General features: G+C 34.8%; 4 protein-coding genes across 4 annotated transcripts; 1 reads left to right on the forward strand and 3 right to left on the reverse strand.

Annotated features, from left to right (window-relative positions):
• Positions 1–423: 423 nt before the first annotated feature.
• LOC18606871 (protein ENHANCED DISEASE RESISTANCE 2-like) lies at positions 424–10,280 on the reverse strand. Its single transcript, XM_007040727.3, has 22 exons — positions 9,292–10,280; positions 8,761–8,835; positions 7,950–8,003; positions 7,268–7,330; positions 6,970–7,073; positions 6,232–6,299; positions 6,031–6,147; positions 5,826–5,866; positions 5,611–5,711; positions 5,304–5,399; positions 4,407–4,471; positions 4,239–4,310; positions 3,988–4,143; positions 2,855–3,084; positions 2,734–2,773; positions 2,467–2,621; positions 2,251–2,352; positions 1,674–1,718; positions 1,451–1,591; positions 1,000–1,095; positions 802–903; positions 424–709 (listed from the first exon to the last, which is right to left on the reverse strand). The coding sequence occupies exons 1-22, from the start codon at positions 9,427–9,429 to the stop codon at positions 602–604; spliced, it is 2,169 nt and encodes a 722-aa protein (XP_007040789.1). The 5' UTR covers positions 9,430–10,280; the 3' UTR covers positions 424–601.
• A 1,101-nt stretch (positions 10,281–11,381) lies between these two features.
• On the reverse strand, positions 11,382–12,847 carry LOC18606872 (Acyl-CoA N-acyltransferases (NAT) superfamily protein). The gene is made up of 4 exons (XM_007040729.3): positions 12,295–12,847; positions 12,025–12,077; positions 11,797–11,964; positions 11,382–11,711 (listed from the first exon to the last, which is right to left on the reverse strand). Exons 1-4 carry the CDS (start codon positions 12,733–12,735, stop codon positions 11,480–11,482), a joined length of 894 nt encoding a protein of 297 aa, XP_007040791.3. The 5' UTR covers positions 12,736–12,847; the 3' UTR covers positions 11,382–11,479.
• A 1,788-nt stretch (positions 12,848–14,635) lies between these two features.
• On the forward strand, positions 14,636–18,098 carry LOC18606873 (plant viral-response family protein). The gene is made up of 3 exons (XM_007040731.3): positions 14,636–14,904; positions 15,739–16,197; positions 17,336–18,098. The coding sequence occupies exons 2-3, from the start codon at positions 15,851–15,853 to the stop codon at positions 17,811–17,813; spliced, it is 825 nt and encodes a 274-aa protein (XP_007040793.3). The 5' UTR covers positions 14,636–14,904; positions 15,739–15,850; the 3' UTR covers positions 17,814–18,098.
• Positions 18,099–21,549: 3,451 nt separating this feature from the next.
• On the reverse strand, positions 21,550–26,208 carry LOC18606875 (MOB kinase activator-like 1A). The gene is made up of 7 exons (XM_007040735.3): positions 26,051–26,208; positions 24,676–24,724; positions 23,783–23,891; positions 23,403–23,496; positions 22,477–22,610; positions 22,087–22,250; positions 21,550–21,926 (listed from the first exon to the last, which is right to left on the reverse strand). The coding sequence occupies exons 1-7, from the start codon at positions 26,071–26,073 to the stop codon at positions 21,852–21,854; spliced, it is 648 nt and encodes a 215-aa protein (XP_007040797.1). The 5' UTR covers positions 26,074–26,208; the 3' UTR covers positions 21,550–21,851.

Genomic DNA, 26,208 nt, shown 5'->3' on the forward strand with positions numbered 1-26,208 from the left:
GTATTTTTTTTCCTGGTTACTTTTATTTTCAGTTCTACTTTCTTTCATTTTCTCGTTAGAAACGACTAATTCTCTATGTAAGAGATCAAATTTTGTTCTCTAACAATAATTCCTTGGAATCGTCACTGACCTGAAATGTTGACAAGTGCGAAGCATCCATTTGGTATTCGAAAGTTCCGAAGATGCCAAAGTACTCTGTCCTTATGGCGTCACGTTTGCACCAATCGGGTATGATTCTCTTGGATTTGATAGGGACTACCATTGTTTCAACAAAAAGAAACCTGACACAATCCTTTTGTCTCGATTGTGATGCCGAACTACTGAAACCTGACCCAACCTTCTAATTATGATTCTTCTCTGTCCTTGCCTTAATGATATGTGCAATAGCTAATAGCCAGCCAAAGAAATATAACTAGATGGAGCTTGGCGCATTAAAATTTTTCATTTTTTTTCCTTTTCACTACTTTTGCTGAAATTTCCATTTGGAAAAAGGGATGACATATTTTCCTGTGAATGTTAAATGACAGATAAAAAAGGGAATGAAAATATGAATATCTGAAGAAATGAGATGCGTATAAAATCAGCCGTTGGTCAAAACAAATCAGAATGGATCCGCGTCCAGCTTTGGAACTATGGCAGACGATAGCTCTATATGCGAAACACGGACTGCACCAATTAGCCGCTCTGGCAGCTCATCTGTTGTATTTGCCTAACGGGAAGGGAAACATACAACCAATTTTAAGCTAACATATACAAGTAAATCTGCAGCCTACTAAAAATATTGTGTACAAAAATTCGCACCTGTACAAGGAAAGCCATGTCAACCACCAACGTTGTAATTACACCAATGACAAGCCCCAAAACTCCATTAGCTACAGTGGAAGAACCTATGTCAATATCAACCTGCAGATAAATAAACGAGTAGACCAATATTAATCACATCATCCAAGTTAGTTCAGGCTTACATTCAAGTATCCAAGAACATCATAAGAATCTTACTTCTAAATACTTGGGACCACGAATATAGTTGCAATCAACTGCTTTTCCCAACAAACAAGGGGTGCTCCCAACACTCTGTCGCACAATCCAAGACCCCTGCAAGATTCAATGAGAACAATTCAAGAAGATTAAATTTCAAAGGATGTAGTAAAAGAAACAAGAATTAAGACAAGGACTGACTCCTTGCACTTTTTTTTAGCAACATTAACCTCACTGGAGATCATATTTAATATATTATTAATTAAATGGACAATTTTCACCCACAGATTTCCATTTACATACCAATTCACACATGACTGCTTGCTCGTGTGATAACAGATGTCAAGCGTGTAATATGGACTTTGGCAGACTAATTAAAAACATATGACAAAAATTATTAAGACACAATTACAACCTGTCTCAAACATCTCGACTAAAGCATAATCTGAACGCAATGGAGAAAGATAGATACCTTTGGCACTGATGGAATAAGCTTCAGCCTACTATTGCGGAATTCATCATCGCCATCAACAAACCGATGCAAAAGGGATCCGGGTACTAATTCCCTTGTCACAAAATAGAATACCATACTATAGTGTGTTGAGCCAGGAACCTGGAAGAAAAACAACATAATCCACTCAACCTCCAGGTCCATCAATTTAATATACAAGAGTACCTGCATTATGTAGACTTACTTGAAAATTAAAGACCAAAGAGAAAAGCCCCTTCTCTGAAGCAACCTACAAAGACAATAGCAAAGGGGATCAAATACCTGTAAATATATACTCCATAAAGGAATCAACAACAGATTTTCTACATCAATAATGTTGATAGTGACAATCCATGAAAAACTTAATCAGGATGTGCTTGGGCTCTTAGGAGAAGGATCGATGAACCTTCAGTCCTGATCCAACAACAAACCAACCAAACAAACTTGTTCAAGGCAGAACATAGTTCATATGATACAAAACCATACCAGACATATAAGCCTTGCATACTTGGTTATCAGTTCATTCATTCAACTGACAGGTTATGAGTTCAATGTGATCCCAATCTCCCATGTTTATTAAAATGTTCACCATGGTTCCTAATAAAGGCTTAGATAATATTGCAAAACAGAGAAGCCATGCATAGTAAATGGAGCAGGAGCCACTTACTATACAAACCAGATACTAACAAACAGCTTTCTAAAGAAATGGAATACAGTTTTCTAAAGTGAAGCAGAACAGTACAGAGGCAAATAAAGTTAAAAAGGTAACTTCTCATACTCACTTGAGCTGCACAGCCTTGACGCCTAGCAACATGATCTATTCTTTTTGTGTCTTTAAACCAATCAACAGCAACAAGATCCATTAAATGCTTCCCTGCAGGAATCTTCATTGCATATAGGGGGAAAAAGGCAATAAAACAAAACAAAGACATAAGATACTGATTAAAAAAAAAAGGTGAAAGAAAGTGATTAAAAGAAACAAGCACAAGAACAGGAACCTTTGTTTTGTCATAACAAAAATGCTTGCTACGGACTCTGAAATTGTTACCATCCGATATTCTCCAACAGTCACGAGAATTATCGCGGTCATCACGTCGTAGATTACCAGAAAAGCATGACAAATCAATTTTCTCAATAGGCTCTTCTTCCAGGGCTTTAATTCAATTAAAAAAAATTGTACATTTGAGACGAAAAGTCAGTCCCAAAAATTAAAAACCTGATCTACTTAAATCAAAACAAACCAATTTAACATTATTATGACCCACCTGTTCTCTTGACATCATTGTCGCTTTTAGTTGCATATGCCTGAAAATTTTAGGGAAATAAGAAACCCATGGTTAAAAACAAGTTGAACAAAAAGGGGAAGAGATAATGGTAAGATAAAACCTCATGTTCTGCATCAGGCATTTGTTCTTCATCCTCATCAGAGTATTCATCTATCATCACAGAGTTTCTACTTGCAGTTATTTGATCAAGAGAAGAGGCAGACTGAACAGATAAGTCATCTATCTTTTGAGTCTTCTTTGAAGAAACTGAAGATGAGGCCATATTGACCATAACTGGGATTCGAGGAGGAGCACCCCTTTCATCAGTTTGAGCAAACCATTCACGCAGTCCTGTTTTTAGAGGTAAACGAAAATTTTCAATAAAGGTAGATGAATAGAGATTGAAACAAACATGATGAGGTAATGAAGTAATATTTATTAACATCCCCCTGCACCATTATTTCTTATTTTCTTCTTCACGCTGTTTATTTGGACAAGGGTGAGATGTCAAGAATCAGACCAGACTGGTATCACAACAAAAAGATGTATTCTTTTTTCTTTATTGAAATAGTGACAACAAAGAACCGAAATAACTTTAAAAGAATAACAGCAGATGCAGCCAAATAAAGTTGCTCACTTGATTTGAATATCCTTGTAATATATTCATAACAATTCATTTCTTTTAACTATACCATTAAAAGCACAAGTAGAGCATCACTACACCATTTACCAAGTTAAAAGTATCTCAACCTTCACCAGAGCTGCATAAGGAATTCTTTCAAATTCATAAACTCCAAATAACAGAGATTAAAAAACCATTTACATCAAAATACAAAAAAAAACTACTATAGGTTTCTTTCCAGCATGCCATAGTGTTGAAACTGTCCCCAGGTGTCCAATGCTTAAAACTTGAACTCTTAACTTGGAGGTCTTAGGGTTGAATCTTGGGAAGGGGGTTAGGATTTTATGGGATGGGAAAGGGCTACATCTCATTGTGTAGCCCAAGCCCAATGGGATTTTATATGTACCCAGAAAAAGGAAAAAGCATTGATACTGAAACTAAGCAGCATGCCCTACCCCACCCATGAACTTTTTCCCCAGTCTTCCCTTCCTGATATTAAAAGAGAGGAAACAGAAAATTAGAAGTATGTAAACCATGGAAACATGCAAAAAAACTCCTATATTTCAATGTGGTATCAAATTTTCCACAACATTGCAAATTTTTAACATGCAAAATACAGAAAAAGAACTCACCAGCAACACTATTTAACATCTGAAGAAGACAGTGTTGCTGAAACGATGAAATATAACCCACACCCCATCCTTTCAAATCAATCTGCATGAGGTGTTGCACCTGTGTTCTAGGCTTCTCATTTCGAGATTTCAAAGGAGAAATGTTAAACCCTCCACCTGAGAAAAGTAGTTACAGAGCATGCAATATAACTCCAAATTAAATACTGATCTTCAAATTCTCAGCACAACCAAGGAATTCACATAGAGCTTACTCTCAACATGAGCCCGTACATATCCTGGCTGTGGGCCACAATTCTCATGCTCCCTAGAACGAAATAATACAACTGCACAATAACCAAAACAAGAAAAAAGGGAAAATTTCTGAAGCTAGAAATATAAGCAGATAGTTAAATAAATTAGTAGATCTGCAAAAGACTTACCATAACTTCCATCATCATTTCGGCGCCAATAACGCACATAGCAAAGGTCACGGGGCCAAACGATCCTGCAACAACACGGAGCCATAGACATGAAAAATTGCCCATACTTCGTTAAGGAATAAGAACCAAACCTTTCTTTGTAAACTGAAGTAGAATGTTAGAAAAATTCAACAAGATTTCATAAATAATGAAGTGAACAAAGTTGTCATAAACCTAGGATAATAGTAATAGAAATTCAAAAGTTCCTTCTGGAAATTATTCTTGTAGCTGAAAACATTTAGTGTATGTACATATATACATATAAGTATCATATAGAGGTTTCTGAGGAAGAAACTTAAGAGGCAAAAACCATTAACTCTTTACAATTTAATTGACAGCCCATCCCACATTACCAGTCAATACTTCCGTAAAACATCAAACGTTAGAGCAACAACCATAATACAAAAAGATTCAATACTTTGATTCTTGCAAACACTAGTACATTCTCATCTATCTCCCTCTCTGGCTCTCTCGGTCTTTTATCTCACTTCTGTTTCCAACTTGTTCGTTTTCTCTTTTTTTTTTTTTTTTTTTTTTTGTTCCTTACGTTTGATAGAATGAACTTTCATTTTCTCTCATTCCTTCTTCTGGTGCTTACCTGCATGGATCCTGCATACTAGGCTTAACTTTTTCCATTTTTGGCATCTTCTAAATGCTAGGAAAATATAGTCAACAATCAAAGTTTGACTCACATCAAAGAAATATTGCTAAAAAGAGGTTGACAAGCTCAGATTTGTATTGCCTAACAATTTTCGTTCCCAAAACGCAACAAACCATGCTGATACTGCTTTAAAAGACAAATATTCAAGACAATGAAAGCATATACATGAGTGATTTAAATTTGAGAGAAAGTATTACATAGGGAACCAGTCCAACTGAAGCCTGTGATAAAGTATGGCTGTATGTCCATCTACCTCTTCAACCAAACTACCATACTGAAAACTACAATCCCACCTGCAGAAGGTAAAAAATATAAAAATGAAAAATGGAAAGTTCCCCAAAGATTTTAATGAAATAACTTTTCTACTTAGTCCCTCAAATAGTGTGGACATAAAAATGTGCCAGCATCTGCAAACATGTGTGTGTGCACATGCAAACATAGTTATGCATTTGTAGCATACATCAAAAAGAATATTTATTTTAATTGAAAATATAGAAAACCTACTCAAATCGTGTTCCATCCATGCTCATTACAAGACCAAATATTTCTTCACAAGTAGCTTCCACGACACCTACAGCCTTCATTGCCCTACTACAGCTCCTTGGCTAAATTAAGGAAAACGTAAGTGATGGTTACCACTCAAAACATTTTGATGCACTTAAAAAATAATATAAAAGTTCATGTCCTGGGATAAAGCAAGCAAGGAAACAGTTCCATACAAGGTAATCAACTTCAAGAAGCTCTTCAAAAATGCGAAGGCCTGTTATCATATCAAAGAAAAGGTTCAGGTTCAGAATAATTCATCAATGCCACTGCAATATGGTTGCAATTAAATACATTTCCATTTCAAACTACTTTTCAAGATTTCCATCCCTGGATTGAACTTTAAAGCCAATAAAATGGAATGCTCTAAGTAAAGCTAACCATTTTGACATTGAAGGAGGCGCCAATGTTTTCTAGAAAATGCTTGGTTGTTGGCATTTTGATTTGATAATTCCGAGTCAAATTCCCGTGTCCAGTCTAATACTGAATCTGGAAGACCTGGCATTTTAATAAAGATATTGAGATTCTGATAATTGCACTAAATAGCGTAAAGTAGATGAGAAAGGGAAACTGGATGAGAACCATTTCCAATTGTTGTTCTCCTAAGCAAATTCGGATGAGCATCGTCTTCATCCTCCTGGGCACTGAACCTTAAGAAAAAAATTTAGAAATTAAAAGTTTGGCCAATAATCACTTGCCTTACCATTGCCACTAAACAAAACAAAAAAAATCCCAGAAAAATGCCAACAACTGATAAGAATCAAGGTACTTTAATTCATTTTCATTTGACAATCAATCGTGAACAGGAGTTTGGCATAAATGAACCGTGCTTTACACAGCTTGTCACGAAACTTAACAAGGAGCACGGCAAATTATGAATTCGACCAGCAATAATGCAAGGATACTCAACACCACTAGATATTCATCTATAACAAGCAGATTAGCTGCAAGGCTTGGGCTAAAATTGAAAATCTCAAAATGTATAACTGTTACAACCATGAAATATTTATATAATTTATGTGTGCTATATTTTACAAGCTTCAACACATGGGAAGATGTAAGATATGTATAAATCCCACAAAACATAAGACCTCTTTTTTATCACAGCTAATTCCTCTAACCTTCCCCCACTCATTTATGACAGTGACTCTATCTACCCACACGAGGCTATGATCTAAAGACTTCCAAGGCACCCAAGTAGCTTGACTTAAGCCCACATAAGACACCCACCTGACTCACCACTAACATAACATAGGTTCACTTTTATCAACATAGCATACCCAACAGCAAATAGAAAATTAATGACGAATAGGCACTTACTGACTTTCATGGTCCGATGAAGAAGCAGTCCTCCCATTATCCATCCCAGATTTATATTCAAAAGAAACATATTTGTTGCCATTTGCAATTTGTGACTCTTGATGCTGCATATGTTAATAATGAAACTAGGCAATTAAAAAAATCTGCTGAACAGATTACTACATAGATGCAATATAGTCCGTTCACTAAAAAATTTTGACCCTAAACCTATTGCAGCAGAAGTCGATAGGGAAGTACCAACTTCACAAAACAAAAATACAACAGAAAGCAGAAATAAGCTACGGACTCCGAGACGCACCTCAATTATAGACTCAATTTTTTCCTTCCAGATTAGGGCTTCCTGGATGTTGAATGCTGCCATCTAGAAAGAAGAACGCAGACATGGTTTAATCTTTTGCTCCCAATATTGAAAAGCATAAGATTTTGCAACTAGATCTACAGGACACAACAATTGTAAAGAGAAATACAGGGGCCAAAAGGCCTCATGGTAAATCCAAAACATGTGTCAATTATGCTGGCACAAGGGCAGAGAAACACAACAGATAATCACTCTAGTTCCACCATAACACTTTTTCAGTCACCACGTAATGATAAAATTCTAGTCATGACCTCATAAAAAAGAGATTAACTCAATTAGGAATACAACATAATTGTCAAGAGCAACCAAAGTGGACTCCAAGTGTATGTGTACATGGTAAAACCAAGTGCAACACCAATCTACCCTAATGTGACTTAGGTTCTTAAGCATAAAACTGGAAAAACCACCATTCATTTGTCAAAGTATAAGTAATTCACTGATGGGGGTCCATCCCTACCCTCCTGGTGGCAACTAAGAAAAAAGGTGAAATTACAGAAAAGATGCCAAAAAACATGTTTCAATTTCTGGCATCAAGTAACCAACCAAGCAACCTCTGCTTATTTAGCATCAAAGAATACATATTCATATCCTATTTCCATAAGATAAAATAAAAACAACAAACCGTGATTCTGTGGTACTTTTCTTTCTTGTTGTAAACAGACAAAACATAAACCATCTGCAAAACATAAAGCATAAGTTAAAATGGAGTATAGATGAGTGTTCTATCTAAAGGAATACATTTTATTATATACCAGAGTATAACTGCTAATGGGACATTACACCGGTATCAAGATTAACTAAACAGTTACACATAAAACTGAGACAAAAGCAAGAGTATGAATGAGTCTCTTGATGAGAGAAAGGGCAAGGCAACAGTAAAATATAATGAAGCGAAGTCTAAACATTACAATTTGTCAAGAAAGAGATTCCCAAATCACTATAAGACAATAATAGAAAGCACACAGTAATCATTAGCAAGAGACATGACTAATTATTGGTGACCTGATGATTCAAGATTATGAATGCTTACATGCATATGTAAAGGTGTACAGACATATGTACATATATGTAAATCTATCTATGTATATAATGTTGGACAGTCTCAGACTCTCAGCCACCAACAACAATAGCAGGTATCATGACCAGCTTTGTAATCAGGGTTTCACTTTCAATCTTTAGCTTAAAATGTACAAAATTAAAAATCATTCCACCTGCAACGCCAACTAACATGCAGCACATATGCTCATTTTTTATATACTATATATCTTTAAACAACACCATGATAGATTTTTGAAGTTCAATAACTTTTGTTCAGTACGTACCATCAACATAACTTCTAAGCACTATCATTACCATTATAATATCGACAGGCTAAAATAGTATACAGGCAAACGAATACACACACAGACACACACAAAGAAACAACAACTCACATGTCCATGGTGAGTCTTCAAGCCTCGATCCTCCACCCTACAATTTCCGTCTATCAACAAGGTCTTGATTGGAACCTAAATTTAGAAAACACAAAAAACTCTTAAACTCTTAAACAGCAGTGCATTCAGTTATAAGCTGTGCTCATTGCACAAAAGCTAAATGTCAAAAGAAACACAAATATTCCTAAAAAAAATGAAATAAAAATTCCTCTGCTCTCTTATCCTAGACAGCAAGAATCCACAGCTATCAGACACCTTTGTCAACAAGATGCTCCTGCTTTTTTACTAAAAGCATAGAATACCAACCGTAAAAGTTCCATTATTAAAAAAAAAGAATAAATCAAACCGAATTGCACATAACTTAACATTCTAAAAGCAACTTTTCTCTCTTCTCCGATCCCAAAAAAAAAAAAAACAAAGCAAATTAACCTTTAAAAAAAATCTATAAAATACTTCAACAATATGTTTAATTTAAGAATCCAAGCAATGCCTAAACAAAATTAAGAATTCTAAAACAAAATAATTAAAGACCTGGTTATCTTGTGGCTTTCTCTTGTAGTAAGCCAGAAGCCGAGTTTCAAGCACGAAATATCGCATGTGTATGAAGGATCGCCCGATCTTCCTTCTCCCATATCTCACCATCCATCCTTCGTACACTACCTTCGACATTTCTGCCCTCTCAAAATCCACCAACAACAACCGAATTTTCCAACTTAATATGCCAAAATCGGAAGCTTAGATCGTAATCTTTGCTTCCGCCAGATCACTGCCGCCTATGTCATTTGATCTCTCATCGTCGAAATCGAGAAATCGGCGAATCGATGATTCCTAATTCTCATTTCTTGAAAAGTGCCGAGAATTCGGATTCCACATTGCGGTGAAACCGAGAATCGCAAAAGCGAAATTTGACTTTGGGCACTACGATGAAGAGATTAGAAAAGAAAAAGGTGGCAATAAAAACAGGAAAACAAAAAGAAGGAGAGAGCGAGAGAAAGAGACAAGAGCAAGCAGGATCGAGTGAGTTACAGAGGAAAATTGAATTCTACATAAAAGAAGAAAATAGAGAGCGTATTTTGAAAGAGAAAAGAGGAATAATCAATTTTTTATTTTATTAATAGTATTACTTATATAAGTAAAAGAGAGGAAAACAAAACTTTAAAAAAAAAACACTAGAATTTTTATTTCCTCGCTAATTTTGGAAAAGGGGGAAATCTAGGGAGATATCAGACGAGGCGGCGGTGGTGGTGGTTGGGTGTGGCGGGATCGGCGATGGTTGGCGAATTCCGACCACGCAAATAGGAGGGAGGAGTGGTGAAAACGACGGTGCAATTGAGGAAAGGTTCCGACGAACGGCTTTGAGAGATCCCACGTAAGTGAAAGAAAGAGAGGGCGCACGAGGACGAAGCCACGTGGATGATTACGATTCGGCAAGTGGGGTATGAGGTATCTTTAGAACCGTGACGCTCTGCCGAATTTTGAAATGCGGGGGAGGGGTCTGACTTCCAAGTTTACTTTCTGGGCTGGATCTGAGCATATGATTTTCGGTTTAAGGAAAGGAAATGTTGTTGGCCCCTGGTAAAGGGCTTAAATGACAATGGTAGCCCTACCTCCTAAGCCTGAAATGACGTAAATGACCTCTGGGCCTTTGGTATTTCACCTTAAAGTAAATTTGGCCCCGTGTCAGCATATAAATTTGGACGGACAATATGATTATTCACGCGTTACCCAAGAACGTGTAAACTTGTCTTTTTCCTATAAAGATTTCTCTTTTATTTTTTCCCATTTCTATCTTTAAATTTCCTTTTTTTTCAAAAAGTATTAAAAATAATAAATATTAAACAATAAAAAGACAAGATATGATTGTATACAAATCTTATTATTATTTTCTTTCCAAAATAGTTTATGTAATTTTAAGCAAATATGGGAAACTTGAATTTAACAACTAACAACAAATCTACAAATTATTTATCCACCTGTTTTTCCTTTTTTTTTTTTACCTTCATTTTTATTGCATTCATAATTCCCACTTTTTTTTAACTTTCACACAATAATTAAAACAAAATAAATATGAAAACATCAATATTTAATTTAATTTTAAAACCATTAAAGAAATAGCATTCATATATTTTTGTGATACATAGAGTTACATGATTTATCTTCAAATTATGTGTACGGTGGTAATGAGCAAACAATTAATTCAATTAAATACAAATTATCTGAATATTATATAAAAATTAATCAAATTGAGTATAAATCAAGGACTAAAGGATTGATTGATTAATTGAATAAGATCAATTAATTCGACCGATAATTGAATTAATCTAAATTTTTTGAACTTAAGCGTAATTTTTTAAATTTCATTTTTCTATATATAATTAGAAAGTAAAAAATTAAATTATAAAATCTTAATATATATATATATATATATATATGAAAATACACTAATGATATGTGTACAATCCTAAATCGATTAATTTGATTAATCAAAAAATATTTTTAAAATCGAAACCGACAGAATTAATCATTTTAATTGCCTTTACTTCCAAAGTAATAAAAAGATCGAATTAAGCAAACCGAATTACCCCCATTGCGTAGAATAAAAGTTAGCATGAAAGTAGTAATTAACAAGGAAATTCTTTCATTTATTTCATTAAAGTGATAATTTTCTTGCAATGATCAACAGTGTCTCCACTCTCCAGTCCTCTGTTAAGACTGAAAGCTAAATAAGATTAAGGAAATTACATTGTTTGATCAAAACAACACGGCGCCTTCTCCCAATCCAATAACTCATCCATGGTGGGTCGCCGGAGACAACTCGGTAGCCAGCATTCGAGTACAATTTGCGAGCACCAAAGTCATCTTCGTAAGCCCGAAGGACCAGAAATTTGAAACCCCATAAAACCGAGAGCACATCGCAAGCTTTGAGCAAACAGCTAGCGATCTTCCTCCTCCTGCACGTTATCACCGTGATTAACATAGGCCGTGCTCTGCTGCAATTTCACAGAAAATCTAAAGATCTAGCTTTATGTATTGTACCGAAAGCATTTCGAAACGGCAAGCCCAGAGACATAGAGATATTCCTCTGCCCCATGGAGGTGTTGAATAACAGATTCGTCTCTCATCGCCGTGACATCTACGACGCCCACGAGTTTTCGTTGCGATTCAGAAGCATCCGTGGAGGATTCAGCGACTAAACAGGCATACCTGTTAAACATGTTTTCTTTAATTAAAATGAACTTTTTTCCTGGAATCAAAAGTTTTTACCTGCTTGGAGGTGAGTTCCTCAGTTTGTAGATGAGCGCGGCGAGCACCTCCGCCTGTTGATGGAGCATTAAAACTCAGACTATGTATTAGCAAGGATTTTGAATCTTCCTTTTCTTTTGTCTGTCTAGTTTATATATCTTTTTTTTTTTTCTCTAAATTGTTCCATTAATGATGCAATTTATCATTCTCTTCTACAGGGGAGAATCGAAAGAAATCTCAACAAAAAAGAGATATGTGAAGGAAGAAGAAAGGGTAAAAAAGAGGAGTAACCTGGAAGAACTGGAAGAAGAAATCGTCAAAGAAGGCCATGGGTTGGTGAAACGCTTCTGCTTGGATTTGGGCAACCTTCCTTATTTCGTCTTGATCCTCCTCCAATCTCCTCACTTTCCACCCATACTCACTCGCCAAATACAAAGGTTGGTCCTTTCCATCTCCCCATCTCCCATTATCGTTTTCCTCTGCATTGCCATCAATCAGCTTCACAGCCGCCTTAGCTGACGATGAGGCCAAAGAAGAAGAAGAAGTAGTGCAGCACTGCACCACACGACCATTGAAAAATGTCCCTCTTGCCCTTCTCTTCCCATCGATTTTCCAGCTCCCATGGCGATGTTGATCACCGAGTTTAACGCATGCGTGCCTGTGCTGCTGCCGAGGCTCTGTCCACACACTACTCCTTGAAATAAAAGACTGGCTCTGTAGTAAGTGAGCCATACATCACTCTGTTTCTCTGGATGCGGAAAAATCATGGTGCAATTGGACTTTGGGAGCATGTCTTTACCACCACTCTCTCTCTCTCTCTCTCTCTCTCTCTCTCACACACACACACACACACAAAATTATTTACTATATCTGAAAAACATGTGTTAGAAACTTTAATTTTTTGCGGTCCAAATCCATTGTATGATGTCAGTATTTAATTTCCAATCTTTAATTTATTTTTTTGGTGACAGAGAATGGGCAGAGGAAACGAATGCCAGAGGGGGAAAGAGGAGAAAACAGGGGAAAAACGTTTTTAGGTGAAGATAAGACAGGGCAGATACCCAAGTGGCTACAGTTACTCGTCAGGTTGGGATCATGAATGAACATCCGACGTGGCAACTTTTAAGCCTACCACGTGCTTGTACAAAACAAATGTGTTCCCCAAATTATTTGCAGATCCGGATCCAAAATAAATGCTGTTTTGAAGATATACGCCTTTTTTTTCGTTAAAAAATGTTTACTCCATTCCCATTTTTTTATTTTAATGTATTTAATATTAAATTTTGAATTTTTTATAAATTAATATTTGATATATAGAAAATAAGAATACTAAGATGTTTTTAACTTTTGGACAGCAAGGATGATCTTGTTTTCCTAACATAAATCTGGAACGTCACGTGGAAAAAATTAAATACCCTTTTTTTGAACCTATAACCTCATAATTAAGGCTGCCTTTATTGAGAGGAGACTTAGGGTTGGCGCTGCCTGCCCTGGGCCCATAAATTATTGATTAAGGAAAATAATAATAGAAGCGTTAATTAGGTATTTGGTTCACCAAATGTTTGATTTTATGCTTGGAACGTTTTGAGCATACGCTCTTATTTGATTCGTCTGAAGAATGTTGGACTCTCAATTGTCCAAAATTGTATAATATCAAGAGCAATCTCATACCCGCCTCCCTCTTTGAATTTTTTTTTTTTGCATTGACTAGAAAAAACTATGGCTTTTTTCCGTTAATCTCTTATTCAATGATCGAGTTTTAATTCGTTTTGGATTGAATCTCATAAATTAAAAATAATATGAACATTTTGTATATAATTAATGTGGTATTGATTTATAACTCTTTTCTAAGAGAGTAATACATACTTTTCTTTTTTAAAAATGACACTTTCTTATGACACATGGTTATTATTTAAAAATTAATTTTGATACTTATTATTATAATCTATACTAACTTGTAAAATATTATTCATTTGTAATTTTTATTTTGATTTATTAAATCTTACAATTTTATCTTATAAAATATATTTTATAAGTCAAAAATAATATAAATACTTAATCTCATTTTAATATATAATTTTTTTCTATGACCGTGACATCTAACTCGATCGTGCTAAATGAAAAAGTCGATCAAAGGTTCCTTCGACGATAAACCAAAAAGAAGAACAAGACATTTGATCTTTCAGCATATTTAATTTTAGCATCAATCTCATATGTATCACAACCGAACACAAAAAGAGAATCTTATACTCAAGCGTTATGGCCAAGCCCCAAGGTGAAACCAAGATTTAATTCCATTGAAAGGCCCACACGTGTTCCGCGCCACGATCCAACGGATGTAAACATCAACGTGGACCTATTGCTATCAGAGAGAGTTGGGGGAGGTGTGGAGCGGGGGCCAAATCAACTAGTCAAACTCCAATATGTTATCTTCTATTAAATTTTTTGAATCGGATAGAATAATAAATGTTTCATTAACAGTGATATTTCTTTTTAATGGGTTTTTTTTTAAAAAATAATATATTTAATTATTAATAATATATGGAATATAATATACAAATAATCATACACATAAACAAATGATGAAGGTTCCATGCAATAAGGCACATGAAAGAAAAAAAAAAAAAAAAAAGAAAGAAAAATTGTTGATGAATGATGAATTGATGATATGATTCCATGATTATCTCCGTCACTTTTTGTGCCACTTTCTTTTTAACTCTCTTTCAGTCGGTCTGTCCCCCTTCCTTCTCTTTCCTCTGATCCCCACTACCCTCCTCTCTTCTCCACTTTCTCTCTCTCTCTGGGTTTTTATTTTTTGTCATTTATTTTCTTATATTGAATTCAGTGAATGATTTTTGGTGATATGGAGAAAGCTTTGGAACTCAATCATGTTCCCTAAGTGTAAGTACTTTCATCTGTTATTTCTGTTTAGTGTTAGCTTCCATGAGTATTTCTTTTTCTCTTTTTGTTTTTTTAGGTAATCAATTACCCATAAAAACTTTCTTTAAAAAAACGGCTTTTTATCTTGCCTTTTTGTATTTTCCCTCTGTAAAGCTTTTACCAGTTCAAAGGTTTTGTCTGCATTATGGAGCTTCGACTTTTCAACAGATGTGGATCAGGATCTGTTTTTCTAACTCTCTTTTTTCATAATTTTCCCTCAGTAATACTAATGATTTCTATTGGGATTTTCCATATTGACTTTTGTGGGTGGTTGGTCTTCCTTTTTGTCTTTTTTTTTTCCTGTTCTTAAATCCCAAAGAAAATGGAAAATTTGACTTTTGAAGGCTGTTCTTTTAAACGAAGACTTTTGATGCAGAACCAACATTTCCTCAAGTCTTGGTTTTCTAATTCTGTTTGTTTCTTGGGAAAACACAAGAACAAATTTGCCTCAAGTTCCATTCTTTATGTTGGTTTCCGATTGATTGAATGCAAACATCAGTAACAGTTTGCTGCAGTGCTGTAACTTATAAAGCTTGTTCCTTTATAGTATGAAAGTCTTTTTCTTCATTTTTATTTACTTTTTTTCTGTTTTTTTCTCGTCAGCTAAACAAAGCTGACACGGAATTTCACCAAACTTTTGTTGTCTAATGCAATAAGGCCGACTTTGTTTTGCTATCAAAAAGACTGTTTGATCAAGTTTTTCAAAGATACATCATTTATCTGAATTCTGAAGTTTTCTGTAGAGTTAATCAAATTCAAAGAACGAACATTTAAACTGTTTACCCGTTGAAGCAGAATAAAAAATATCTTGGCGTAACAAGAAGGAGAAGAAGAGGTTGCAAGAGTTCATAGCTGCTTGTATCTGAAGCTAAAGATAAAAGAGAGTGATAGGTATATCAACAGAGAGATGGGATCTTTCAAGGGTCATGCTTTGCCAGGGACTCTGTTTCTGACGGTTGGCGTATGGCACATATGGAGTTGTGTGGTTCGATATGTGTCGAACCCCAAGTCTTTTCAGGTCAGGGTGTGGAACCCAGTTCCTGGTTTTGATGGGAAGTTGAAGTACTTGGAGCTTTATGTTGTAGCCATTGGTGCTTTTATTGATTTGTGCATCGAGCTTTTGTATTCGACCCACCTCAAGTTTTTGGTCAATGGAGTCTTGAATCCATCACACTTGAATGATTTTGAGCATTCCGGCATGCTTCTCATGTTTTTCCTCCTAGGTGCCATCGCTCTGCTTTCAGAGAAAACGAGGTTAGTCCTGGTCTTTTTTCCAATTGTGCGTGGCCTTCTTTTGGAGAAAATCATTAAGAACTGTGGACATCAATCAATAAAGCAATGAAAGAAATTCTCCATGAAATCAGAAAACAGTGAAATGATCATTATTGCTTTAAAAACAAATCGTTCTAGAAATTCTCTTTCTTTTTCTTTGAATAATAGTTGCTGCCAGTTGTTCTTAACTTTGAATTGCCCACAGTTTGTCCCCATTCTTTTCTAGGAAAACACAAGAAAGGAAAATAATTTTCAACCCTTTTATTACTTGATCTAAAAGATGCAGAACCTCCATTAAGCTGAACATAGATGAAATTTTCAGGTTTACTTATGTAGAGTTCACATCAAATCTGAACTTCTTCTTGAGCTTGGCTTCTGATATTAGCAACACAGATAATTACAAAATGCATATATGAGAACTTTTCTGCTTTTCTTGTCTAGTCAATGGAATTTTAGGGAAATAAAAAAAGAAAACCCAGTTTTGTATAGCATGCTTTATGACAGTACATTTTGTGTGAACTAGGCAGTCTCTGGTTTACTTGATAAAATCAGCAATCGACTTTTTCATTGGATATTTCATAATGCACACAACGTCTTTAACTCTGGAAACAGAAGTAAGGCAAGATTTTTTTTATCTAGTGCTACTTCCTGAGTTCTGGATTCTAAGTTCTGACCAAAATCATGGGACTGCTGCTTTCTGACTGGGAAAGAGTGTAACCAGGTTGGTAATAGAACCATTGGGGATTGGAGGGTTGGAAGTTATGAAGGTTCTATAAGCAGTAGATTCTGTACAGACTGCTAATTAGGTGGCTTCAATTTTATTTTTTTTTTTGGATTTTGGGGAATTAGTGCATGTGTAGTGCATTGAAGTAAAGTTCATCCCTAACCATAACATGAAAGCTATATTATATGTTATGTTAAATGCTAGTATTCTAATGTTTTATGTCTGAAATCATTGTTGTTTAATTACAAAATGTTTACTCCATTTCATAAGTACTTTTCCATTCCATATTTCCACTGAACCATCAACTGTCCATCACGCAAGTATTGATATTTCACCATTTCTTTTTAAATATAGCTAATTTTACAACCATCTTCATTGGAATCTCTTCTTGCTCAGTTTCGTTTCCTTACCACAAGAAGGCCTTTGTCTTATTGCGGCAGCAGCATTCTGTGCAGAGTATCTGCTATTCTACTTTCACTCAACAACTCATAAGGGCCTCGAGGGATACTACCATCTTGTGCTTGTCCTTTTAATAGGACTTTGCATCTTAACCACTGTTGCTGGAGCTCTCTTCCCGAACAGCTTCCCTGTTGATTTGTGTAGTGGAATTGCTATAACCCTCCAAGGCCTCTGGTTCTATCAGACTGCTTTCACCCTCTATGGCCCCATGATGCCTGATGGTTGTCAGCACAAGGGGAATGCAATCTATTGCCGTTCAGCAGATAGTGAGGTCCGAGGCGAGTTGCTTGCTAACTTCCAGCTCTTCTCTCTGGTACTGGGTGTCCTTGTTGCTGTTGTGGGATCATATGGTTTTGCAGCTTCAAGATATGCGAATTCTGATCTTGGAAGCATGCATTCAGTTCAGGACGGATGAGAATGAGATGGAAGCAGGGTATTCAGTCTTAAATTTTGGATTCAAATACATTTTAGTCTTCTTGTTCATTATCTTTTAATGGCATCATAGCTGAAGGCACTAAGTTTAGCTGCTGTTACAGAGGTTTCCGGTCCATATCCTGGGAGAGATGAACATGATGGGAAGGAATGTAACTTTAGCAATTGTTAGCATTCATGTATAAACAGGGATAATAATGTGATTTACAAAGAGAAAAAAATCTATTACACCTCAATTTAATATTCCAGAGGAAGTTCCGTTTTAGAATTGATTCCGTACTTTATAGAAAAGATTTGAATTAAATTTTTTATTCCTCTTTACTGCTTTTTGTTCTTTTTCTTTTTTATTTTTGTTTTGCATTCTTGTTTTTTTATTTCATTTTTTATTTTCTTAATTCTTCTTTTCATTCCTATTTTGATTTTTTTTTATTTTTTATATATTATTTTATTTTTAATAATTATCTTTGGAATTAGACATTCACCATTTTTATTTAAAAAGTAAATAGAAACTCTTGATATTGAAAATCTTTCTAAATTATTTTGGAGAATTTTAAAAATTTTCTTTTCTTAGAAATTTAAAAAAAAAAAATTTCTCTTACAACTTTTTTAAAATTTCATCATTTTTTATTCTCACTTACTTGCGTAATATTAAACGCATACAAGCAAATAAGTATCATGATCCTATTTGTAAATTATGAACAATTTTAACCACTACATATTCATTCTATTATTTATGTTTAAATAATATTTTTGTAAAAAATAAATTTTGAGATTCTTTCAACACTTTTAGTAAGATCCTATAATTATTTGTCACTTAAAAAATTTAAAAATATTGTCACTTGCAATATTCTTAAAATTGTTTTTTAGAAGATTTTTTAAATAATTATTTTTAATTATTTAATTTATTCAATTAAGAATTTTAAATTTATCATTTTTAATATTCCTTAATTACATTTTTAATTAATTTCATAAATATAAATTAAATGAATAAATTAAAAATCAGTTAAAACATATGCCTCAAATGAATTTAGTTCTGATCAGATGGTCCAAGACTTTTTGGGCTCGACCTGATCAAATTCGATCCACTTCTTCTAATGCTATAGGAAAAGTTTTAAGTAAAATATTTTTATTTTTGAAATTTTAATTAAAATTTCACAAAAATTTATTAATTTTAAAACAAATATTCTTTTTTTTTAAATACTTTTTATTATATAAATCCAACATTAATCAATTATTGATATTTTCTTTAATTTAATAATATATCTTAATTAGTTTTTTAAAATTATTATATAATTTTATTAATTAAAAAAAAACCTCCTCATATGCCCCACCGGAGCTCCTCTGGAGAGCCCGATGTAGTGCTCCCCTCCCCTGGGAGTCCCTTTCGCTTTCCCTCTACTTCCTACCCGACAACCCCAAACCTGGAAAAATAGTCTTACCCTAGAATTTCTCTTCTCTTCAATTTTTCAAGATGCAAGTCCCATGTAGCAGAAGACAAACTCGTTCTAGTGAGCCGTCGCCGGCACCACCACCCTCTGTCATTTACCTAATTTACAAGCACTGTCGCGGTGACCTTTACACTTATTCAATGTATGCTTTGAAGATTGTTGATGCTGAGAATGGGGATACCAAGCTGCTACCTGAACCCATCTTCCGGTTGAACAAAAATAGTTTTTCTGTTGGCCCGGGGTTTTGTAGAAATGGATTAAAAAATTTTTATAGTTGGGTGGAATGTCGGCGTTTGGACCGAGCGAAGACAAGTACGTGTTGCATACATACGTGTTTGATTCTACAAAGCCTCTTCCTACGCCTGCCACAGTTGATGATCCGAAGAAGTGTTTTTTATCAAGGGTCCCCGGTTGAATGCTCCCAAGGTTGATCCTATTTTAATTACGTTTGAGGGAAGAATTTACGCATTTCCACGTTGGTTCAGCCAGCGCAGTCCTACTACTCCTAAATGTGAGGTACTTGACTTGGAAACCTGGTCATTGAGTGGAGGTATGTTCCGCAATTGGCTGGCGTTAGCAAATTACCTTTTAGTGGCATCACTATTTGTATAGGTGAGAAACATTTTGCAATTGTCAGTGATACATTATGCAAATATGATTTTGCTCTAGAAAAGGGATTGGCTGAGGGGAAAGGTTTGGTTGATCTAGATGATGAGAATTTAGTAGCTCATGTGGATTATGGTGTGGTCTATCCAGGAGATAAAAAGCTATGTGTTGTTAGATGTGGCCTGGATAGACCATTAGATCATTTTAATGATGATGAATGTCGTAATTTCATAAGTTGCGATATATATAAAGCTAGAGGACATCGACAGAAGAAGACCAATCTATCCGGACTTGTTCACCTGGCTTCTTCCACATGCTCTATGGATGACAATCCTGGTTTTTATGGACTGCTCAAGGCCTGCTTTCCTATGTGAGTAATTTCTTTTGCTGAAATATATGTTTTCAAGAAATGAAATATTCATTTCTTGGCATTTAAAATACTAGATAAATGTATAAGCATAACACATCACATATGTTAAAGGGCTGACTACTTCCTAGATCTTTTGTTGGACGCAGGGAATGACTCTGTAAGCATCCATAAATTGCAGAGCTTTAGTCAGTGCTATTGAATACAATATAAAGCCTAATTGATAAAACCACGACAGTTTGACAATTGACTGATGATTAAAAAAATGCTATTTGTATTCATTGGAATATCCTAATTGAGATTGTTTTTCCTTTAGGCAAAAGCTGATTTCCCTTTATCTATGCCTTGTCTAACATGTGGGCTGTGGTTGAATACATTGCCATTCTCTCCTACCTTATCCTACTCTAACCAAAAAGTAGAGAGAGAGAGAGAGTTATTATTTGTTATTGATCAATGAATGTAGCATGTTTTTGTAATTTATTTTCAATCTGTCTCTTATGCATATGCAGGAGGAATGAGGCTGAGTAGAGTGACATCTCATGGGACTTGTGATTTGATATTTGCTTCAGGAGGATAGTTGATCTTGGTGGTTTTGTGGACATTGGTTATTCGATGCTCTCTCTGGATGTGAGACCTGTTGATTTGAATTGCCTTGACAAGATTTTTGTCTAGAACAACATGTATAGGCAATTAACTACCACTAAAGAAATATTAGTATGTATAACCCCAATCAACTGCCACTAGAGAAATATTAGTATTGTAATGGATGGTTTTGATTCCTTTTGTGTTTATATTGTTCTTTAATTTATCTAAATTTCGATTTTGAGTATGATCTCGAGGTATAAGGATTAAATCAATACATTCTTTCAGGTCTAAATGATAGGACTCAGAAAACATATGTTCTGTTGTTTATATAGATGCTAATGAAAAGAACACTTATTCCAGTCAAAGTTTAGGACCTTGAATGCTGTTGTTGAAGAGATTAGTACTATCCAAGTAAAAAAGAAAGGAAAGAGACAAGTACCATCTCAAATTCAAATTATTCCCTATGTAAACTACCTGAATGAATCAACCAACAGACAAGCCCAAGCCAGGGGCATTGAACACTAGGTCATCAACTCCATCTCCATTCTTGTAATAGAGAGGCCTGCCTTCAAATGATACTGGTATCAATATGATTTATATTTTCCCTTTTCTTTCTCTTTGATTTTAAGAGATTTTAACAGAAATGAAGATAAAAGTTTTTACTTGTTCTGAATTCCTATAAATAAAAGAATGAATAACAAAAATGGCAACAATTAAATGGAAATTAGGGCTTTCATTTGATTACTTTCAGGACAAGCTGATGGCATTTTGGCAAAGTGCTTCATCTATGCACCCCAAAAAGAAAATGGAAAGAAACAAAAATAGCAACAGGGTCAGCCCCTGCAATTATAGAAATCCAAGGCATATATTGCACATGGAATTTGCATTTATAACATAGAGAAATAGAGACTTTTTTCTTTAAAAGTCAAATACTAAAGCAGTCTAACTTATTACTTATGCAGCATCCCTAAAGTTAAAATCTTTCTCGTTCTGGGGATCTCCAAACCTTACACTTTTAGTAGGGGACTATGATGGATTCTATCAGCTCTTGCAGTGGAGCTAGCTCTTTCTTGTCGATCAGCCCGAATTCCTGCAGATAGAAACATATAGAAGTGAATTATTCTAACGACTTTCTACTCAACTATGCTACATCATAAACCGAACATTTCAGAGATTAAAACCGTTTCAACCCTTACCATATTGCAGGGAAGAGAATAAAAAGATTAATCATCAAGCAGAAGAAGACTTACACAAGTAAACAGTATGAAATGCTTGAAGCATGTGTTCAAATGGGCTTCCTCCTTAAGGCTCACAATTTTCTGAAAGTGAGAGTGATAGATGTGCGCATATACGCGAAACAGTCTTTTGAATATTGTCTTCACGACCTCCTTGAAGTTTGGTGGAAATGGTGCACCTGGCAAATTTGAATTATGCGATTAAATTAAGGAATGTATTTACCACAGATACAAGATAAACTAATTACCTTTCCTTTTGGACAAGTATAAATATCATAAATAAGTCAATCATCACTGTTGTCGTCATAAACAGATAAACCACTATCTTTCTCTAGATTAAAGGCATGTCAGACCTCATCACAAAGAGTTAAAGACGATTAAGCACATGACTGATGAAGATTTTACCAAGCTTTTGAGGAAATATGGATTCATCATCAAGCTGTACTTCGATCCAGTCCATTAGATATTCAACATATTTTGGAGCAGAAACCTCGATAGGTTTCTTGATTTGCACACCATCTGCCCATCTATATTCATACCTGTAAAGTTTTGTAAGACAGCAAATAATCAACTCCAGAAAACCCAAGATATACACTATGCAATTTTTTTAAAAATTAGTACTTTAGACTAAATAAAGGTGAGTGGCAGGTGAGTATGGAATTATTAAATTGATTGATCAGAAAGTGCAAGGTACAAGAACCGAACATGGAAGCAAAAAATTTACAGTATTTGGGGAGAAAGAGGTCCAAGTTTCAAAGTTACAATTTGCACGAGTTTTAATTATTGGACAGAAAGTAAACCATACATCAAATGACTACAAGGATTTTGAGTCTTGGAACAATTCTAGCTACAAAGTCCTCCACAGACCTCTGAATATTTAAGGCAAAATTCAATATATTACAAAAGGCCAAGGCCAATTAGTAATAATAAAAAAAATCTCACCACAAACTAGAGAATAATGGAATCAATGAAAACATGGTGCACAGTCTCACTCCCGCCCCGCAATCAGACAAGATCACAAGATTATATTGAATATTCTGAATTCAAAATTCAATAACATTTGACAAGATATATTTTTTTTTAAAAAATAAATTAATGCAATTATCATGTATCTTTCAAAGAATTAAAAAGGCTAAATTTAAGTTAAGGGAGTCCCCATATATCTTGATCCTTAAAGACTTAACGCATCCATCATTTGAGAGAAATACTTTTAATACCATCAACAAATGCAAACATGACAGAAGCCATATGGCACGATGAAATATTAAATTTAGGATTTTTATAACCAATTATTGAAAAGGGTAAAAAGACTCTGATTTGATATGTCATACTTAGGGCCTGCAGTCATCGTAGGACAGTTCTCAGGAGTACAAAACTCTGTGAGGGTACCATAGAGCAGATTCACCTGATTGAAAAAATCCACAGCTGAAAAAGATCCAACAATTAGGATTCAGCAATCAGCTTCAAATCTCGAAATTGGGAATAAAATTTACTAAAACATTTTATCAAAAATCAGCTAATGAAAGGAATACAAATAAATTCGCAGTCACAACAGTAAAGTAACGGCAAGGCCAAACTAAAGTCAGATATTCATGGATAAATTATATGCCCAGTTTTTCACAAATATATAGAAGGATTTATTCAGAATTGTGTGCATATGTGCGTGCAGGGTGTATGTGAGTAAGAAAGAAAGAGAGGGAGCGAGAGATACTGTTGACTGCAAGCCATTCATTTAAATCCTCCCCAGGAGGTAGCCTTACGGCTTCCCTTAGGTTTCCACTGCCTAGGGTGGCATCAATGTGCTTCTTAAGCTGTGCACCCTGCATTATGTCAAGATTACAATACAGTGATGAGAACTGCAAATTCTGCTAAGCCACTCGCATAGCAGAATGAAATCCAGAAGGCATTTTATATAAAGGCACCATAAAGAAGCCAGCTCTCAAGAACTTCAAAAAAGGCTATTCAATTATTGTCCAGTTAAACCACACAGCAGTACTAACCATGTTTAGACGTAGATCCCCATTTAATGAAAAAATTATCACATGTAGTACGTGTGCACACGCCCTCTAACATCCATGGTGGGTCCCACATTTGGGACTGTGGGGCCATCATGTATGTCAGTAGAGCATTGAAACTGTAGTATTTCAATGTTGCCACCGAAATAAGTAAAACACCGTAACGTACAGTGGTTTATTGAACAAGTGACTTCAAAAGGAATGAAATTTATTAAATAAAAATATGAATGGTCAAGTTAGTTCATTTTCTTCTTTTCTTCACAGGTATGGTGAAATGAATTCTTACTCCACAATGAGATAAATAAGAAGGTTCAGAAAAAATAGCAACCATTATGTAGCTAAGAACCCAAGAAGCAGAAGAATCAGCAAATGGCATTAAATCTTGGATTCAGGAGCTTCTTTTCTTCATTTGTTTTGCAAATAAAGACAACTTTTCAAGGTCTTTTTTAGGATTTTGGATGCATTAAATCCAAAAGATTCAAGCATGCTGTAAGAGTACATATCACATCAAATACTGAAAAGCAGAAGATGAACAATATTAATTATGGTTTCCATTAAAGGAGATAAAAAACGAACAAAAGTAACCAACCTTACTTCCTGAAGGTGCACTTTTTTTTGGGCGGAATGTCCGCTGATTTCTGTTTTCAGAGCAATTTGTTATCAGGAAAATCCATCAACTGAAAAGATATACAATTATTTACCAACTATAGTGCCTGACTTGGGAGTGGGTGCCAGAAATATACCCACATCCAACACAGGTTCAAATTCTTCACGAGTTTGTCCATATATTTAGAGGATCATAAATGATGCATGTACATTCAAGATATTTCATTTATGTACAACATGGTACGTTAGGACAAAAAGATTCAAAGTAACATAGTTTACAGGAACTCAATATAAGCAAAATATCAAATGGATTTTTTTAAAAAAAATAATAGCAAAAACAAACATGATGCTTTGTTTATAAGAGGGTAAAAAACACAACTTTAATAGATTAACTTTGTGCTTCTTTTTCATGGCTTTAAATAGTGAACAATACTGATTAATTACACATACATGGACAAGTATGGCATGATAGAAAGCAGGGGCTCCTATCTTACTGAAAAATACAGAAGATATAGAGCATCCTTTGAACCTGATAAATAAAGAGGTTGTTGGCAAATTAATTAGCTTTCCCTCAGACTACATTTGTACATTCCCATTACTTCCGTTCCAGTTATCCAATTTCTTAAACTTCATTCCACCACCACAAGTCTCCTAACAATGGCTGCAAATTGTCGACGGACCTAGTTTGCAACTAAGTACTCACTCGATAACTACGCAACGCAAAGCTCAACCTTCTCAAATTTTCACCATCTAATTTTCAAGGTAAAAAACAAATAATTTAGCACATGATCCCTCTTTTGACCTTCCTAACATAGTAATTCACGAAAACCACCCAGGAAGCAAAGCTTTTAATCATAGTTCAAACACCGGACCAACTAATGATAAAGCAATCAGAACAAATCATTAAAATTTTCTTAACATCAAGAGGAGCTCAACATGCATTAAGACTCACCATCCTTTAATGCATCATCGCATTTATCTCACCTCCTAAAGATCGAGCCTTTGATTCTATTAACACATAATCCAATGCTTTTCAAAGCCAAAAAAATGAAATCATAGTTAACGATCGAACTGATTCGACGTGATTAACCATAAGCAATGGCTCTAACCAAAACGATTGGATTCCAGTTCCAGTTAACAGAGCAAATCAAAGAATCAAACATGAAATATTTTCGAGAATTTGATTAAAGTTAACGGAGCAAAGGAAAGACGAGCTGATCACTGATCTTGAAATCAGAAAGGCTAACAGAACCAGAACAGATCTGACGTAAATTAATAAAAATTAACAAAAAGAAGCGTAATTAATAGGAAAATAATTTATTTTTATTTTTATTTTATTTTTTGAAATTTTCACTCACCTGCCGAGACCGAAGAGACTCATCGTTAGAGAGAAGCTTTGATTTTTTCTTTTTCCGTTCTTCAGGTGGAGACCTGAAAAAGCTTCTTTTGCCTTTCACCTTCCTTTTTTTTTAGTATTTTTTTTTATTAATAATTATTCCTTGCGTACCGTTTTTAC

This window comes from Theobroma cacao, chromosome 3 (genome assembly GCF_053813885.1).
Source record: "Theobroma cacao isolate CCN51 chromosome 3, ASM5381388v1, whole genome shotgun sequence".
NCBI lineage: Eukaryota > Viridiplantae > Streptophyta > Magnoliopsida > Malvales > Malvaceae > Theobroma > Theobroma cacao.